At 43.5% G+C, this 18,395-nt stretch overlaps 1 protein-coding gene across 6 annotated transcripts in view; it reads left to right on the plus strand.

Moving 5' to 3' along the window:
- TBC1D9 (TBC1 domain family member 9) overlaps positions 1–18,395 on the plus strand; it is a 135,834-nt gene that overhangs the window by 58,966 nt on the left and 58,473 nt on the right. For all 6 annotated transcript variants that reach the window (XM_038564575.1, XM_038564573.1, XM_038564574.1 and 3 more), the window contains 5 exons: positions 4,640–4,758; positions 11,080–11,308; positions 11,738–11,999; positions 13,948–14,155; positions 17,298–17,504. In XM_038564575.1, coding sequence (XP_038420503.1) covers positions 4,640–4,758; positions 11,080–11,308; positions 11,738–11,999; positions 13,948–14,155; positions 17,298–17,504 — 1,025 coding nt within the window. The remainder of the gene's footprint in view (positions 1–4,639; positions 4,759–11,079; positions 11,309–11,737; positions 12,000–13,947; positions 14,156–17,297; positions 17,505–18,395) is intronic.

The following is an 18,395-nucleotide window of genomic DNA, read 5'->3' on the forward strand; positions in this document are numbered from 1 at the left end:
AATGTGGTGGCAGGTGTTGTTACCTACATATTACAGAGCGGATTATTTGAGGCACAAAGGAATTAAGTAATTTACCTACGATCACAAAGTCAGCATGTGTTACTTCTGAAACCAGCTGTACTTTTTTTTGGACATCAAAGCCTGTCTTCTGATCCACGATGTCATACTGTCTCCCTGATAACTGGGCTTCTTATGATTCCAGATAATCTAACCTCTAGGCATACTTATCACACTTAAGTATGGGTTTTGGAGTGAGGTAATCATGCATCACAAAGAAATACCTGCTGATTATCTGTCGGTGGGGCCGTAAACCCGTAAGCCTTAGTTCTTAATCCTCAGAGGCCAGATATGATAGAACCAAATGGTGGGTCCATCCTAATGCTTCTTCCTTTTGATTTCAAGTAGTCTTTATGTACTTTAAGATACATTTAAAGCTAGATGAGAAGTTAGGATGATTTTGTACTTTTCATCGTGTTTAATTTTGTTTAATTTTGCCCAGATATATGCACAGGGGCTTGTGGCTAGTATTCTTAAAAATAGAACAAATTTTGCCCAGATATACACACAGGGCCTGTGGCTAGTATTCTTAAAAATAGAACAAAACAAAACAAAACAAAACAAAAAAAAACCCCAAGCCAAACCAAATAAAACCCACCACCCTGAATGATAAAGATTCCCATTTTTTTCCAAAATTAATTTCTAAGTAACCTTAAGCCCATCAAGTGTTGATCTAGTCCTTACCACAGCAGAATGCTTTAACTTGGATAAATGTGGGTTTTCTGTAGGATTCTTATTCCCAACACCAGCTTTCTTTGTTGTTCCAGCTGATTGCACAGTCAGGTCAGCTTGTTTTTCCTGCTGTATCTCTGTAAATGAAGCCTTTCCAGAAAATCGACAGCCAAGCCCTTCCTTTCTTATTCTGAGCATCTAACACCTTCTGTTCAAACTGCTGGGTAAACAGACCAGTCCCTGTTCACAGTCACAGCACAAGGGCTTCGTGTTATCTCACCTTAAAAAAATATCCAAAGAAAACTTCCAAGATCTTAAATATTGCAGCCCTTGTATTTAGTTCCTTGTCAAATGGAAAAGCTATCTATAAAGAACATTTAAGGATTCCCACGTTTTCCCTTTGGAGTTCCGCTCGTTCCTATGTGGACTCATGAGAGGGGGACAGAGATGGACACCTGATTTTAAAAATAAATCTACAATACTGGCATCTTCAGAATTTGTCTTGTCTGCTGGGTCAGGGAATCGAGCTGTGTCGGTATTGATCACACTTCTAGTCCCCAGAACCTGGAGCATTTAGGAAAGTGTTCAATGTAGTGCTTTTGTATAGTAAGCAATAAATGTAGGAGGTGTATTTCATGACTCACCCTAGAAAAGTATCTGTTGGGCATAGACCAGTATCCATAGCGAATTCCTGAAACTACTGTCGGCTTATGGCATTTTTGTCTTTTTCTCTTCTCAAATAGTCTATGGTGGTAATGGTTTCATGTAATGAATGGCACACAGAGTCCTTCTTTATCTAGAGCGCAGTGTCCTAGGACCTTGGAATCTTAGATGTAGATGTAGCCAGAAGAAACCTCCAAAACCTGTTTGATAGCACCGAAGCCGACCCAAGGCCGAAAGAGTTGCAGGACCTGAAGCTGTTGAGATGCGCAGTGTCAGCTCCTCCGCTATATGCGGGAGCGGCGAGTGGCTCAGGAGAAGTCTAGAAGCGCAGCCTTTCCACATGACACTGAGGAGGGCGGGAGAAGCAACAGGAGATGGAGAGCAGAGCCGAAGCCCACCAGCAGCCGCGGGGGTAGTAATCAGAGATGGAAATGTGGGATTTCCATCCTGGGCGGACCAAGTAGAGAGAAGAGCCGGTGGTGCAAATGGCGTTGGGTGGGAGGATGCAGAGATGGTGGGAATGCTGGCCACCGCGGCGGGGGACGGCGCAAAGGTGGGGAAAGAGGTTGCTGGGAAATGCGAACTTCAGTACAAGAGTGCTCGGCTGGCCTTAAGGATGGGAGGGCCCGGGTGTGGCGTTGGTTCAACAGCTCAGGGGCCGGTGGATCGCAGCACAGGTCACGATCTCGGGGTCCCGGCATGGGGCTCCGCGCGTCGGGTTCTGAGCTCACTGGGGCGTCTGCTTCTCTCCCTCTGCCTCTCCCCTGCCCCCCCCCCCAGTGTTTTCGGTCTCTCTCTAAAAATGAATAAATAAAGTCTTTAAAAATCTATCTCTTTTAAAAATGTGGGAATTAGCCATGATGTGTTTGTATTCTATCCACGACAATTGGAAATATGAGCAAATGTTTGTTGAATGAGTGCGCGCGTGCACAGGCCGGTTTTACTCTGCGTGTTTTGCGGGGAGGTGGGTGCAGAGAGAACAGCTTGGAGGCGGCAGCATGCGCAAAGCTGAGCGCGTAGCTGTTCTGTCCCAGGTCTTGTAGCTGACGCACTTTTCCATCCAGGATAACTGAGGGTTAGTGAGGTTGGATTCCGCAGCCAGGATCATGGGGACCTTGAAGTCCCGTAGCTGGTGTGGCGACCTGGTTGACACCCGTCAATGGCCAGACCAGCTGAGAACCAGCGTCTGGAAGGCCCGTCTGCGGTCAGCCTAGGCGGGGGCAGAGGGAGCAGCGGGATCAGAGGGACGCTGGGAATTGTGCTGCACGGTGTGCCGAAGCTCAGCAGGCCTGGGGCCCCCGGGAGGGCCTCCGTCCTGAGGTGCATGCATCCGACAGGGCCGGCAGGTGCAGGTGGCTTGGGGGGCGGTGCATGGCAGGCACTGGCGGGGCTCTGGGTGGGACAGCCAGCGCGGCTGGTCCGGTAGGGACCTGCTTCCACACAGGGAAGGGTGTAGTGTATTTTAGAAAGGTTTCCAGTAAAAAAAAAAAAAAAAGGTTTCCAGGGACTATTCCAAAACTTGAACTCTGAAATGTTTGAAAGCTCTCTGGTAAACTCCAAAATAACTCACTCCACATAAATACTCCAAATGGGCATTGTTCTTTTCGTCTGAAAAATATTTCCTGCTTTCCAGTATCTCCGTGGACATTATTCCTCAGGATTTTTTATAACGTTGCTCTAAGATGGGTAAAGGGTTTGTTGTGTTTTGTTTTGTTTTCATTCATCTCTGTTTTACAGATTAGACAGTCTAAAGTCCTCCAACTGGCTGGTGGCAGAGGGCGGGGGACCAGGTGTCCTGAGTTCTAGTTCTCACCGTGATGTCGTGGTGCAGAGTCTTCAGTTGCCTTTGCGTGGGGTTGACCGTGGCCCCCAGCGAGTGAGCCATGGATAATGCCCACAGAGGCTACAGTATGTTCCTCTGCGTCCTCACAGGGCTGCTCCTCCACTAAGAAACCTGCTTTTCGTCCTCTCCGTCAGTGTTCACGTAGGCAGTTCTGGTATTTAGCCTTAAGAGAAAAGAAAATGAACTTGCCTTTGGTTGTGTTTTTCCTCTCCTTAAGCACTGATTCTGAAACCCCTCAAACCTACCTCGTCTCAAAGGGATTTTAGTTCTGCCCCTAACAGTCCTGAGCAGCGCTGTAGACACATTCTCGTCTCCTGCCCTTCTTTGTCGGGACGCAGACGGAGATTCTGATCGCCTCGAATTACAGGTGACAGAGAACAAAGAGCAGAAAAGGCGCCGTTAAGAAACCAAGTAACAGAACGCTTGGCGATCTGAGGAGATACCTGGAGGTTGAATGAGTGGAAATCACAAAATCAGTCCTTAATTCTGGAACGAGCAGCACACACGCGATTTATATATATGACATGCGGGTGATTTATGAAACAGTGTTTTTCTGCAAGATCATTAACAATCCCAGGGCAAGAAGGAAAGGGGAAGGGCTTTCGTCTTTACAGCCACATCCTGACGGCATCCGTGTGATGCCCCACAGTCGTGGGCCGAGAGCCGTGCCGGGGACATTCGCTACAAGGCCAGGGTTGTATGGGCGTGGAGGGTGCCAGGCCGGGTGGCTTGCGCTTCTTAAGGGTAGGGACTTGCTCCGAGGCAGTGAGGATGACCTCATCCCGGCACATCCCGAGGAGCCGTGCTTGGGGGAGCCAGGCAGCTATTCCCCAGCGATGGTCCACTTTCCCATCTCATTCATAATTGAAGTGAGCGAGGATCGTTTCTGCCCATTACAGGAGGCGGTTGCATCAGCTCTCCAGTGGCAGCTCAACTCTCATATCATTGCAGCTTAACAACTATAACCCAGTATCCTAACACGATCGGGGTTGCCCTGTGAAGTGCAGGTTCTAGAAGGGAGCAGAGCGGAGGGCAGTGCTCAAGTCCCAATCCAGGGAAGGGAGGCGGAGAGACGTTGCTACCTTCTCCCTGGAAGCCGTGTCGGGGACGTCCTGAACCCCCGTGACCAGACCTGACTGTAACCCCGTGCTTACTCTTGGGTTTCCATAGCCTTACGTGTCTTCTCTGTCTCCTCTGAAAGGGAGAAAGCATTTAAAGGCAGAGCTGTTAGAACCGTGGTCTCCTTTCGTGACACTGCGTATCGAGGAAGTATCTTTTAGGTTCCCCCCAAAATTCTATGTTTAAGTATCTTTTAGGTTCCCCCCAAAATTCTATGTTTAAGTATCTTTTAGGTTCCCCCCAAAATTCTATGATCATTTTTTTTATCATCTTATTATTACACAGGTGGTTCCAGAAAAGAAATCACTGAACACTGGGAATGGCTTGAGCAGAACCTGCTGCAGACACTGTCCATCTTTGAAAACGAGAACGATATCACCACATTTGTGAGAGGGAAAATACAGGTAGTGGGTTCCTTTGTCTTGTTTTAACTCTTATTTGGAAATAACTTCAAACTTACAGAAAAGTCATAAAAATGAGAGCCTGTCGACCTCTTGAGTATCCTCCTGTTGTTAACATTTCACCCCGTTGACGTGCTCATTTACTTTCTATTTGAGCGGAGTACCTCCCCCCCCCCCCATACTTCAGTGTGTATTTTGGGGAATATTCTGTTAAATAAGAACACCGCAGTTACACTTTCAATAAACTTAACATTAACGTTATACTTTAATATTTGGCACCTGTTCCAATCTTGTTAACTGACCCAGTGTCTGGCATTTTTTGCCTTTAGGCCCAGTGCCCGATCCAGTCTAGGAAGCTTATTGAATTGGTTTTCATGTCTTGTCTAGAACATTTCTGTGGCCTTTCTTTTCTTTTTTTTTCTGTGGCCTTTCTTTGTCTTTTATGACACTCATGTTTTTAAGCGTGAGGTTCTGTTTTCCTTAACCGGACGGTTTTCATTTTGGGTTTTGCCAGACATTTCCTGGGATTTGATTCTGGTTATGCATTCCCAGGTGGAACACTTCGTTAAGTAACCTTACGTCCTTGTAAGAGGATCATTTCTGGAGGCAAATGCTACCCACCCACTTCCCCTTATCAGTGATAAGAACCCAGCAAGGTGTTGCCTCCCTGGGCTCCCTGCTGTAGAGTGGATGGTTTTGACTTTTCAAATAACAAACAATTAAAAATTTTCTGTGGGAAAACACTTCAAAGCTACACGAACATCCTACTCCTTATCAGAACTTCCCCATGGTGAGTGTCCATTCATGATTTTTTTTTTTTGTCTGAACCGATCTTTGCTGTGATGTTTTTACAAACAATGATTTTCCAACTCCAGCACTCTCTCATTTATCAGTTGGCACCTGCTAGTTTGCCATCAGCAAGAGCTCGCTTGTCATTTATTCATCTATCTATTTTTGATAGGGACTCATGGATTCCCGTGTTTTCCAGTTGTTTGTTTCATTACTGGACTTAGTTATGTTGGTATTCGTGCTCCCCCAGGTTTAGCGAGAGGAAACACCTGCAGCTTACCTCCTCCATCCTTGTGACATGTCCCTGTTCCTTTTTTGAGCACTTCTGTACTTCTGCCTCAGCAGGCTGTCCCAGACTCCGCTTGTACTTTCTCTGTCCCCGTCCTAGAAGCAACCCTTTGTTTCAGTTTGCTTTTCAGTTTCAGGCCCTTTCTTCTTTGTTGCACTGTCGGTTTAACTTTATTTTTTGCATGCAGAAAATATTAGCCTGCTTCCAAAAGTTTGAATTACCCCAAATGTTACTCCCTTCTGCATCCTCGCCACCCTGTTCTCCCCAACACCTTGCAGTTAACCAAACTCATTGTTATCTGGTCTAGCCTTCCAGGGTTTCTTTTTTGTAAGAAGCAGATATAGATATTTTTCTTACTTCTTTTTAATTGTTACACATAAGGCTTCAAGTACATATGCTTCTCTGCATTTGCTCTTTTCACTCAATAACTCTTGGGTAACACTTTGTATCATTTCATAGAGAGGTTCCACATGTTAGTTATTTCTTTGTTTTTTAAAAAAGCATTTTAATAGTTTGGTTTTTATTTTGAAATATTAATGTTTAGATTTACAGAAGAACTGTAGAGATAGGACAGAGAATTCTCATAGACCCTACCACTCAGCTCCCATTGATGTTAACATCTTCTGTAATCATGGTATATTTATCAAAACTAAGAAGTGAACATTAATGCAATATTGTTAACTACAGGGGGGCCTGGGTGGCTCAGTCAGGTAAGCGTCTTACTCTTGGTTTTGGCTCAGGTTGTGATCTCATGGATCTTGAGATGGAGCCCTTGCATCAGGCTCCGCACTCAGTGTGAAGTAGACTTGAGATTCTCTCCCTCTTCTTCTCCTTCTGCCCCTCACCCTCGCACATGCACCTGCATGCATGCACCCTCTCTATCTCTCAAATAAATAAATCTTTAGAAAAAAAAATGTTAACTACAGACTTTATTTAGATTTTACTGGTTTTTCTACTTCATGTCCTTTTTTTCTCCATGGTCCAATCCAGGATTCCACATTGCATATAATGCCTAACTCTTTTTAATAGGTGCATATTATGTGTGTATGTACTGTAGAGAATTCAGCACTCTCCTACACTTGGATATTTAGGTAGTTTCCAATATTTTGCGATTAAAAATAATTTTATATATATATATATATATATACACACACACACGCACACAAACATAGTATATGCATGAATTATAATTCACACATATAATAATATACATGGTGTGTGTGTGTGTGTGTGTGTGTGTGTGTGTTTGTATTGTGGGGATCTATCCTTTTTTTTTAAAGATTTTATTTATTTATTCATGAGAGCCAAAGAGAGAGGCAGAGACACAGGCAGAGGGAGAAGCAGGCTCCTTGCAGGGAGCCTGACGTGGGACTTGATCCCGGGTCTCCAGGATCACGCCCTGGGCTGAAGGCAGTGCTAAACCGCTGAGCCACCCGGCTGCCCAGGGATCTATCTTTAAGATAAACTGGTAGACGTGGGATTGCCAGATTAAGGGGTAAATGCATGTGTCATTTTGCTTAATATTGCCAGATTCTCACCCACAGAAGTTGTACCATTTTACATTCCCACTGCCATGTATGGGACTCTTTTCCCACATCTTCACCAGAAAAGTAGATTATCAAGCTTTTGAGGTTTTGCCAATCTGATGGGGGAGAAGTATTTTAGTGTTGTTTTAATTTGCATTTATCTCACTTATGAGTGAAGTTAAACACCTTTTTAAATGTTCAATGGCCATTTTTATATCTCTGTAGATTATCCGCTCATGTCTTTCACCCATTTTTCTGTGGGACTTTTGGTGTTATATTTCTTTAATTTTTAAAAGTTCTTTTATATAAAGACCATTAGCCTTTTGTCGGTGATACAGATCATGGACATTTTCCCTAAGTTTGTCATTTGTCTTTTGACTTTGCTCATGATAGTTTTTGCCATGGAATGTTTAAATGTTTCATTTAGTCAAAATGAGAAATCCTTTCCAGATTTTTAGTCATAGTTAGAAAGTCCTTTCTTTACACCCAGGCTAAGGAAGAATTCTAGGAAGTGATCTGATAGTTCGCTTCTCATTGAAATTACACAGGATGGTCCATTTCTACTTGATTTCTTCTCTTTCACTAAACTTTTACATGAACAAACAGTAGTTTTATAATCTGAAAAACAAGTGGAATACCACTGCTTTTTAGGGTCTGATATTTTGGAGGGAGAGAACTGAATTTTAACTAGACCACATAAAATCAGAGAGGGCTGCACAGCACAAAAGCACGAATAACAGAGCACCCTCTCTGTTTCTCCCACACCTTGCCCATCAAGGTGGATACTTTTCACTGCTTCCAGATGGTGGGTTTCAGTTTTTACTCCATGGTCATAATTAAAGAAACTAGAGAAGTAGTGAAGAGGGTAAAAAAAAAAAATGGGAATGGGGAAGATGTTGGGAAAGATCAGTTTGGGGCTCATGGGTGGCTCAGTCAGTTAAGCATCTGCCTTCAGCTCAGATCGTGATCCCAGGGTTCCAGGATCGAGTCTCGCTCCAGCTCCCTGTTCTGTGGGGAGCCTGCTTCTCCCCCACCCCCGCCCCTCCCCTTGCGTGCTCGCTCTCTCTCTCTCTCTGTCAAATAATAAAGTAAAATAAAATAAAATAAAACAATAAAATAAAATAAAATAAAATAAATAAAATATTTTTAAAAGGTCAGTTTGAAGCTGGGAGGAAGTGGGAGCTTCCAAACAAAAAAGTGTTCTCAGATAGCTGAGAGCTGTTTTATTGACAAAACCCATCCGAATTTATGACTTCTTCATTTCATTTCTGAGTCATGTGTCTGAATTTCTGGGAAGTAATGGAAACGGGTAGGGTGTGAGGTTCCTCATTTGACCGAGTGGCAGGGAGGCAGCTGACTGGGGTGGCTCTTCCCCATCCCGGAGCCACCCGCTGCTGAGGTTCTGCTAGCCCTCCCTCGGATGGCAGGGTCTTGGGGCAATAGACACAAGTAAGAGCTGTAGGAAGAAGCAGATGCTTAGAAGTGACAATAGCCAGGAGGAAAACAAAAACACACACAAAAAAACAGAAAATAAAACAAGGACCAATTATGTCGAATAGCCCTTCTTCTCACTGTTTTTATTACATCAAAAATGTCACATTTAATTCCCCTGAAACCAATTATGAGGAAGGAATTACTGTTAATGCAATTATGTGTGAAAGAATGTCATTCATGTGCTAATGAATGGTTTAAGCATTCCCAGTTGTCCAGTAATGAAGGGAACCAACAAATTTATTTGTTTTGAGACTTAATTAACTTTTATAAATTATAAAAGTAATAATTAACTACAGAGGCAACCATAATTCAAGCCCATAGGTAATGTTTTGTATATTTCTAGATTTCTGGAATGCATTTTTATCATAATAGAAGTCTTACTGTGCATATCATTTTGTATCATGTCTTTGTTTCCTTGACTGGCATTGTTATAGAATTTTTAGTTGTTATTTTAATAATGGAATATTATCTCACTATTGACCTTACTATTCCTCTCTTTCTAGAAGTCTCCTTAGTTTCTAGACCAGTGGGGGCAGGCACCAACAGTTATATAATACGGTGAACACTTCTTCAAATAAGTTTTCCTATAGTTTTTGTTTCTTTGCTTTTGGATAGATTACAAAATAATGTTGATTACTGAGTTAGTTGACACATTTTTAATGGACCTTAGTAGAGATTGTCAGTATATTAGAATCCCTGTGCAGCTACACCATTGCTCACTTTTTAGCATTCTGCTTGTTTAAATGATTTTCCAAATTTAATAGGTAAAAGTTGGGGTCTTATTGTTTTAATTTTCTGTCTTTGATTATGAAGTCGAACTTTTTTTTAATGTTCACAAAGTTATTTTTACTTTTCGTGAATTCTGTGTCCATGTCCTTTGTGTATTCAGGTTTATATTAGACATCCCAAACATTCGGATTGTAATAATTTTTCAAAGTTATGTGGAGCTGTTGCCTGGAACCAAGATAACCCATTTTATGTTATGTAGAACATGAAGGAAGGAGATAGTCCATCCCTGTGTTCCATCACCCAGTCCACCTGCCTAAAAAATTACAAGCAAACTAAGGGGAGGTTCTGCATTCTGGATCCTCTCTTTTCTTAAAGGTGGGGAAGTTGGGAGTTGAATCTTATGGGAACTATTGCCTTTACTGTTGAAATTAGTCAGCAAGGTCTGGTCTGTTGATACTAGTGTATTAGACCCTTGAGTGTTCCAGAGTTTCAGTTCAGTTAGAAACATTTCTGTTTCTTAAATTTAGAGGAGAATTCTAGAAGTGTGGTATTTGGTAGACTTTGGATAATGCTGTTTGAATGTTTTTCCACTCAGAACATTGGTATCCTTTGGTTTGTTATGCATCACTCCCTCCTAATATAACATTCTCCTTATTCTGACTTCAGGTCCAAGCCCTGCTAAGTGGTCTGGGGGAACAGGTATTAGCCCATTTGGGGGTGTCCAGGCTTACTCAAGTTGATTGGCCTTTGGGATTGCCTAGAAACCCAACTGCTACTACTTATTAGTGGGTTCCAATTCAGTCACTTTTATTTATTCATTCATTTATTTCTTCTTATATCTATTTTTTTATTCCCCTCTAAAGGCATTGATAACTTTGAAATGTCGCATAGGCTGTAGGTATATTTGCCAACTGGGAAAGGTTTTACCGTCCTTCTTCTGAACTGGCAACTTCTCCCTACCCAGAGGTCCGGTGCCCTCGTGCTATTTCATGGTTGTCTAAAGTTCCCTAATGTAGCACGCTACCAAAGCCTGTTCACCTCAAATTAGCCTCAGTTCAAAGTGGATCTCCCCTGGTCTCTGTGAAAGCCAACCATCTCTATTCTCTTAGTGAAGTAGTAATCTTGAGAAAAGCAGAAATTGACCTTTGGGGATTGTTATCATGATGAGCTAGGAAAAGCAGTAGAATTTGCAAAATCTTTACATCTCCTCATTTGTAGAACAAAACTATGGGCTTCATTCTGAGTGAACTCTTAAAATGATGAGCTCCATTAAACAGATCATCAAATCGATATTGTTACTTGGGAGATTTTTTAGTACACAAATACTCTTCGGTTACAGGCTTAGAATGTGGGGGGTGTCTTTGAAAATAATTTATCAATTAAAAAAATCTAGCATTAGAAATTGTTTTTTTTTCTTTTCCAATATTTACAGCATGCAGAAAAAAGCAGCTCTAGTCCTATTAATACTCATCACGTGCCTCGTTTTCTCCTCTTTAGGGAATCATTGCAGAGTATAACAAGATCAATGATGTGAAGGAAGATGATGACACAGAGAAGTTTAAAGAAGCCATTGTGAAATTCCACAGGCTGTTCGGGATGCCCGAGGAAGAGAAGCTCGTCAACTATTATTCTTGCAGCTACTGGAAGGGGAAGGTCCCCCGTCAGGGTTGGATGTACCTCAGTATTAACCACCTTTGCTTTTATTCTTTCCTTATGGGAAGGGAAGGTGAGTTGTCCATAATTTCAGAGGGAAGCTTGGGAAAGTCTGCTGAGGTTGGCCCTAAACTCACAAATCACATCAAAATGCCAAAAATAGATCTGTAGTTACGACGTGGTCTACACTGTGTTTTAACTATGTAGCAAGCAAAGTCCATTATTTTTCACCCAATATTTGTTTAAAAAAGAAAAGTTTATTAAGTAATAAAGATTCACTGAAGTTATAACACATGTAGTTGACATGACTTAAATCCATAATAGTGATGAACTCAGAACTTATGTGGTCTGAATTTGTCTCTTAAACAAGCGAAGCAGTAATAAGAATAGACGTGAAAACTCAAAAGGAGTTCAGCGAGATTGGAGGTTGGGTTGTGAGATGGAAGGATCCTTAGGGGATTTTAAGGAGCCAGGTGTTGACCAGCTTGTTCCTTGTGCTCAGCCAAGCTGGTAATCCGGTGGGTGGACATCACACAGCTCGAGAAGAACGCCACGCTGCTCCTGCCTGATGTGATCAAAGTGAGCACGAGGTCCAGTGAACATTTCTTCTCTGTATTTCTTAACATCAATGAGACCTTCAAGTTAATGGAGCAGCTCGCCAACATAGCCATGAGGCAACTCTTAGACAATGAGGGATTTGAACAAGATAGATCCCTGCCCAAACTGAAAAAGAAGTCTCCTAAAAAAGTGTCAGCTCTAAAACGGTAGGTGACAGAGGCAGAGTCTTAAACGCTTCAGAAACAGGAAACCCTTACATTTCTTTTATGAAATGTAACCTTTTCTGAACCACTTCAAGGGTTCTGAAAATGTTTCTGGGTATAGGTACAGAACTGAAAAAGACCGTCTGAAGCACTCAATGGTCAACAAGTGAGGTAGACATGGCCAGCTCTGGCACAAAGTGATGGGAACTCTTCTGGTCCCAGGGGCGGGGTGCCTAGGGGCAGGGTGCTGTGGGGAGATGGCGCAGGGTGGTGGGAAAGGCCTTCAGTGGAGGCTGCTTGGAGCGGACTCTCAAGACGTAGTAGAAGCTACCCATGCAGATTCAGTAGGATGGATATTTCAGGCAGAGGGAATAACGTGGTACAGAAATCACAAGAGAAAAGCACAGAGGGAATGAAGTCCATCGATGTCTGGAAAGTGGTGCGGCGTGTGATAAGGAGAGGCTGCAGAAAAGTCTGGAAGTCCGGATGTGGGAGTAGAGTTAGGGGGAAGGTGAGGGAAGAGTTAATGCCCTCAAGTGTGAATGTGTGCATGGAATTGTCCTGAACTGAGATGAGGAATGAGAGAGGGACAGCATGTCCAAGGGATGTGCTGGCTCAGTGTTGATCATGTTGAGTTGTCTGCAGAGCATCATATTGAAGATCAGCCCAGTAACATATATGGAATGGAAATCGCTGGCAGGCAGCTGGTCATTGAATCTGCCAAGAGATCACTGCAATTAAGATGTCTGGTGTTTCAGTAGAGTGGTTGAGGGTGAATGGTGTCACTGCAGCTGACTGAATAACAAATGAAAAGCAAGGAATGGGAGTTAGGCAAGTACAGACTGCTTTTTCTAGAAACTCAATGGTAAATAGAAGGGATTGCTCTTCTTAGAATGTAAAAGATTTGAATATAAGATAGAGAAGGAAGAGTTTGTGCTGAAGGTAGGTGTGGGGAAGGAGGGAGCACAGAGCTCAAAGTATAAGAAAACCGATCATTTGAAAAGTGACATCCGATAGGGCATGGAAAAAAGATCCTTCTGTGCGCCCATAGCTCTGCCTCTGAAATGGGAAGGAAGTAAGAGTAGGTGAGGATGGAAGCAAATCGGAGGTAAAAGGGAGGGAATGATGTGGGGAGCTCCTCTTTGCTCTGTGAAGCCAGAAACTCCACCACCCAGGAGCTGAGGTGGCCTAAAAGCTTGAGAAGAGTGGTTTGAACACCTGACTTGATAAACCAAAAAAAAAAAAAAAAAAAAAGAAGAAAAAAAAACTGAACTGAGGTTGGAAACTCTAGTTGTCCAAGAGGTGACTTGTTCCTGTGTTTCTGGCAATTTTGTTGTCTTTTTAGGGCAGACAGTGGTAGCCAGCAGTTTCATGAAGCTTGTTTGCATTCTCATTAGATCATTCTTCAAAGATAAGTCCTCAGGATCCCTGCATGGCTCAGCGGTTTAGCGCCTGCCTTCGGCCCAGGGCGTGATCCTGGAGACCCGGGATCAGGCTCCCTGCATGGAGCCTGCTTCTCCCTCTGCCTGTGTCTCTGCCTCTCTCTCTGTGTCTCTCATGAGTAAATAAATAAAATCTTAAAGAAAAAAAAAGATAAGTCCTCAAAAGTGGCTTTGGATAAGTGTGAATACGATAATCTCTTTAGAAATTATTGTATTCCTGCAGAAAAAGGATGGGTTTCCTAGTCAGGCCTAGTTTTCCTAAGATTCTTTAACATTTAACAAAGTTTGATTGTAAAGTGACTGCACACGGGACCTAAATATATTAAAATAATTTTATTATGCTTTTGGGTCGTGGGGTGGAGGTAGCTCCCGTAGAAAACCAGGAAGGTAGGGATGCGTCTGGCAGGATTGAGGAGCGGAGAGGTGGGTGGGGGGCCTCCACTGTTGCATCCTCTAGGAGGCATCGAGACATCGCTCTTGGATGAAGTGCCGTCGTTCTTGCTTTCCAGCGATCTTGATGCCAGGGCAAAGAGTGAGAGATACCGCGCACTTTTCCGGCTGCCCAAGGATGAAAAACTAGACGGCCACACAGACTGCACCCTCTGGACTCCATTCAACAAAATGCACATTTTGGGGCAGATGTTTGTGTCCACGAATTATATCTGCTTTACCAGCAAGGGAGAGAACCTGTGTAGCCTCATCATCCCGCTCCGTGAGGTAGGTGTCAGGTGAAAACGGGCATCTCAGGAGTTTCATCAGCAGTACTTTTCTATCTGGACTATGGATATTTGTCACCAGCATTCGTTGGCTTTTGGCCATTGGTGAATGTTCACAATTCTTTGGTGGCACTGGCCACACCCTTTTGTGTGTTGTCGTTGTGTCATTGCTCTCTTAGTGAAGCTGCAGATGAGCAAACTGGTTGTTGAGACCAGGATACGTTGCAGGGGGTGAATTCTGTGGTGGATAATTCGACAACTCATTACATTTGGCTCTGGGATGGATTTCATAACTTCTTCCAGCAAATGTAGGTTCTTTGCCATAAACTGTCACTAAACGTAGTTTTCTTCAAGTGCCATCCCAAAGCAAGTTACTTGCAACAGCTGGGGAACCCATTCCAGGATTAAGGATGTGCATTTGTGAATCTGAGCGAGTCATCGCTCTGTTTATCCAGAGGGAGATACGGAGTGGAGAGGGGTCGGTCGTAAGCTGCTGTCAAGATGCCCACTCGCCCGTTCACCACCTGCAGCTGGCTCTCTTCACCTTTCAGTGCAGTATGCAATACAACAGTGAGCGTTAGGGCAGCTGAGAGAATGGGGATTGATATTCTCCGCCCATCTTTGGCTTGCTTGTATTCCCCAACAGGTGGTAGAGCAGAAATAATTTAGTCATATTTCAGGGTAGATCAGAGGGGGAGCAATAGTGGAGGTAGGAGCATGGAGAAATAAAGCACGTTGTGGTTGGTGGCTGCACCTTTAAAGAAGGCAGCCGTGTCCTTCGCTTTAACCCGATGAATCTCCAAGATACATGAATGATGGTTCCCTAGTCCCACCCAAGGGAAGAAGCAAAGGACTTGGCGTAGTTTTTACAACCATTACCTTAGTGACAGAAAAGTGATGATGGGATGGGCCCCCTCCCCTCCCCTTTCCACCTCATACCTGGGGTCTGAGCAGAGAGCAGTCTGTCCGTGAACTGGGCACCTTCCAGAACTTGAGTTAAGCTGATTGATGAGCAACAGCCTCCATGGGTACATTACATCGTACTTGAAATGGCCACTTTAGGATTCTATAAAGTAAGAATTGTTTCATTTAACATTTTTTTACAAATAAGCTAAAATATTGACTGAAGATTGTTAATATATATTCCACAGATAGACTTAAGGTAGATCAAATAGACACAAAATCATGTTACTACAGATTTTGAAGAAATTCCTGAGGCAGCAAAGCAGGGGAGATAGAGTGAATCCATCAGGTTCCTCCTTAGATATTTCAGAGGAAGTCTCTCTCTCTTTTTTTTTAAATCATAAATTACCTTGCCAATATTACATAGTAAACATCAAGCTTTGATTAAGTTCCAGTCTATTTTTATAACCCAAGTTGGTAATGAAATGTGTCTCATTAAACTAGAATACTCAAATGTAGCTGTTACTCTTTGCTGGTATCACAGAGCTTTTGGGATCGGATTCTACCAGAAATAATTTGTCAGCCAAAAATACTTTGTAGTGCACTTGAGCATTCATATGTTTTATGTGGGAGCTTCTGGCTGTTTCTGTATTCATGATGTAGCTGAAAGACTTTCCACTTTGACCTCATCAAGATCTACATGGTTATCTGGGTTATAGGTGTGGAACTTGAACCTTTGGTTCCCTTGACATTTATCATTTGGTCTGAGTCATCTGCTGACCAGAAGAATCAGAAAAAAATTGTTGTGGGAAAAGGAGTTTTTATAGGTCTTTTAAAAATGGGTATTGTTTAGCATGTTTTAAGTGCCGTGGGAAAGTCTTTTTCATGAAAAGGATTTTTTTTTTTCCTTTTCTCCAGCTTTTTTTGCATTAGGAAAAACACATTTGTGTGCAGCTCCAAGTACCTCAGGGGATTCCTTTAAAAATATATAAATATATGTCTAACCATATGTAGTGATAAAATCTGAGAGTAGAAGTCCGGTCCTGCAGTTCTCCCTCTGTGGATCCCAGTTGTCCCCATTTTGCATTTGGGGCCGTTCGATTTTTTAGGCAACTCCGAGAGGTATCTTAACCTTGAAGGGGAATTTAAAAATTCTGCTTTGGAGAAAATGTATTTCACATGAAAATGTTGATGAAGAGGTTAAAGTTGAATCTGTCTGGGTGGCTCACAGGTGGAAATGAAGAGTGGAAGAGAAACTGAACTTCCAGTATATAGTCAGAGCTGCTGCAAATAACCACTTATCTAGGGCTTGCCTTGAGATATTTTTTTCCTAGTGTGCAAAAGAAAAATATTTTTATGCATGTATCCTAATTTCCAGTCAATGAAAATCCAATGATAAAGCGCCAATTGTATGTGTCAGTTCAGAGCTAAAACAAACATCCCTCTTTCCTGCTCGTCTCTTCATGTGGTAGATTTAGGTCCCCACACGCATGCACGCCCCCTGCACACGCGGAGTCAGCCGGCGCAGCTGGGGTTGCAGTGAGGCTGTCTACGTCATGTCCGTTCAGAAATGAGCCTTTAAAACATTCAGGTGGTAAGAGGGGAGGGTTGCAAAGCCCTGGAATTTGGATGAGATGTTTGAAAGATTGATGAGGTTTTGAAAACCATCCCCACATTAAGCTCAGTAAAAAGGCACCACTGTCACGGGTTGTTTCCGTCTCTTAGGGATGCAGTGGCAGCTAGGAGTCCTCGCCTTCGTGACTCTATGAAATTTTCCTGAAAATCAGGGAGTTACTTCACAAACAGTTTTCTAATAACCCATGGCCCTGTTGGCATCATGGGCCAGACTTTGTTGGGGACCAGCTGTCCTGTGCACTGCAGGCTGTTGAGTGGCATCCCTGGCCTCTGCCTACGAGATGCCACGGGTACCCTCCACTCGTGGTGACCGCAAGTGCCTTTAGATGTGGCCAGATGTCTCCAGGAGATCAAAATCACTCCCAAAGTAGAACCGCTGATTTAGAAAGACCAGCCCGTCAGAAGCTGATATGAGCTCCAGTTTGAGTTGTTATGAGCTATTTTATTTTCTTGGAACAGAGTCAAAGAATCTCAATTTTGCCTCCGTAAAATATGGGTGGTTCCTAAAGATTATAAAAGTGTTGCGTTCCTCGTTTGGTGCTGCTCAGAGGCTGCTGTTGGGTAATCCTTGGAAAGTAACGCTCCTCGTTTCGTGTTTCTTTCAGGTGACAATTGTGGAAAAGGCAGATAGCTCCAGCGTGCTCCCTAGTCCTTTATCCATCAGCACCAGGAACAGGATGACCTTCCTATTCGCCAACTTGAAAGATAGAGACTTTCTAGTGCAGAGGATCTCTGATTTCCTGCAACAGACGACCTCCAAGATATACTCGGACAAAGAGTTTGCAGGCAGCTACAACAGTTCAGATGATGAGGTCTGTGGGATTCTCCTGAGGGTGTTTGCGTTCGTCCTATTACTCTGCCCAAGAGTATTCCCCTCCTTGTCCGCTTTGTTTGATCCTTGAGCTTTGCAGCTGTGCTAAGATAAGGCACCTCCCCTGATGCCCCAAGCACTGTCTCAGCAATGGCTCATTTAAATCTCATGGAGTTTGTATTGGGGATCACAGAGCTGGACGGAGCCCTGTAGATCATCATCGGGCCTAACTTTCTTACTCAGCAGTTGAAGAAATGAAGTAATTTGTGCTGTTTATGCAACACGCGACTATGGTCCGTAGAGTCACGTTGTTGGGAATGTACAGAGGTCACTAAATAAAGTCTCGAATCTGAAATGCGACATTATGATGATAATTCTATTATGATAAAATACATCCTGTGTCCCTATTGAATTAGGCCCCGGACCAACATCCGGGGAAATGGGAGCCCAGGAAGATGGGTGACCAGCTCAAGTGATAAGGCAATTACGGCAGCTAAAATGTTTTGCGAAGACGGTGACCTCACAAGGAACATCCCAGCCCCTGTCCACCCAGTCCAAGCTCACGTGGGCATCAGAGACTAGAGCAGGCGTGAGGAGCTGGCCCCATAAGCAGCTGATTCAGCCCATGCCGTGCTCTGCACGCATGCTGACCCGAGACTAAGGGCCAACCAGTTGGTTGCAAAAATGCACCTAAAATAAGAGGGAACCTGTTCTGAGCATGGAAGCCTCATGGTCTGTGACCCATGCACCTGTCTAGTCTCTGCCAAAAAGCTAGCTTGCTGTCTTCCTCCTGGGTTTTCAGGTCACCAAGAAACACGTTGGGAACCATGGTACAGCTGTTGGTGTCTGAACAGTGGACACTGAAGGAGTTGATTCCACAGCCAAACTCTTT

This window comes from Canis lupus, chromosome 19 (genome assembly GCF_011100685.1).
Source record: "Canis lupus familiaris isolate Mischka breed German Shepherd chromosome 19, alternate assembly UU_Cfam_GSD_1.0, whole genome shotgun sequence".
Taxonomy (NCBI): domain Eukaryota; kingdom Metazoa; phylum Chordata; class Mammalia; order Carnivora; family Canidae; genus Canis; species Canis lupus.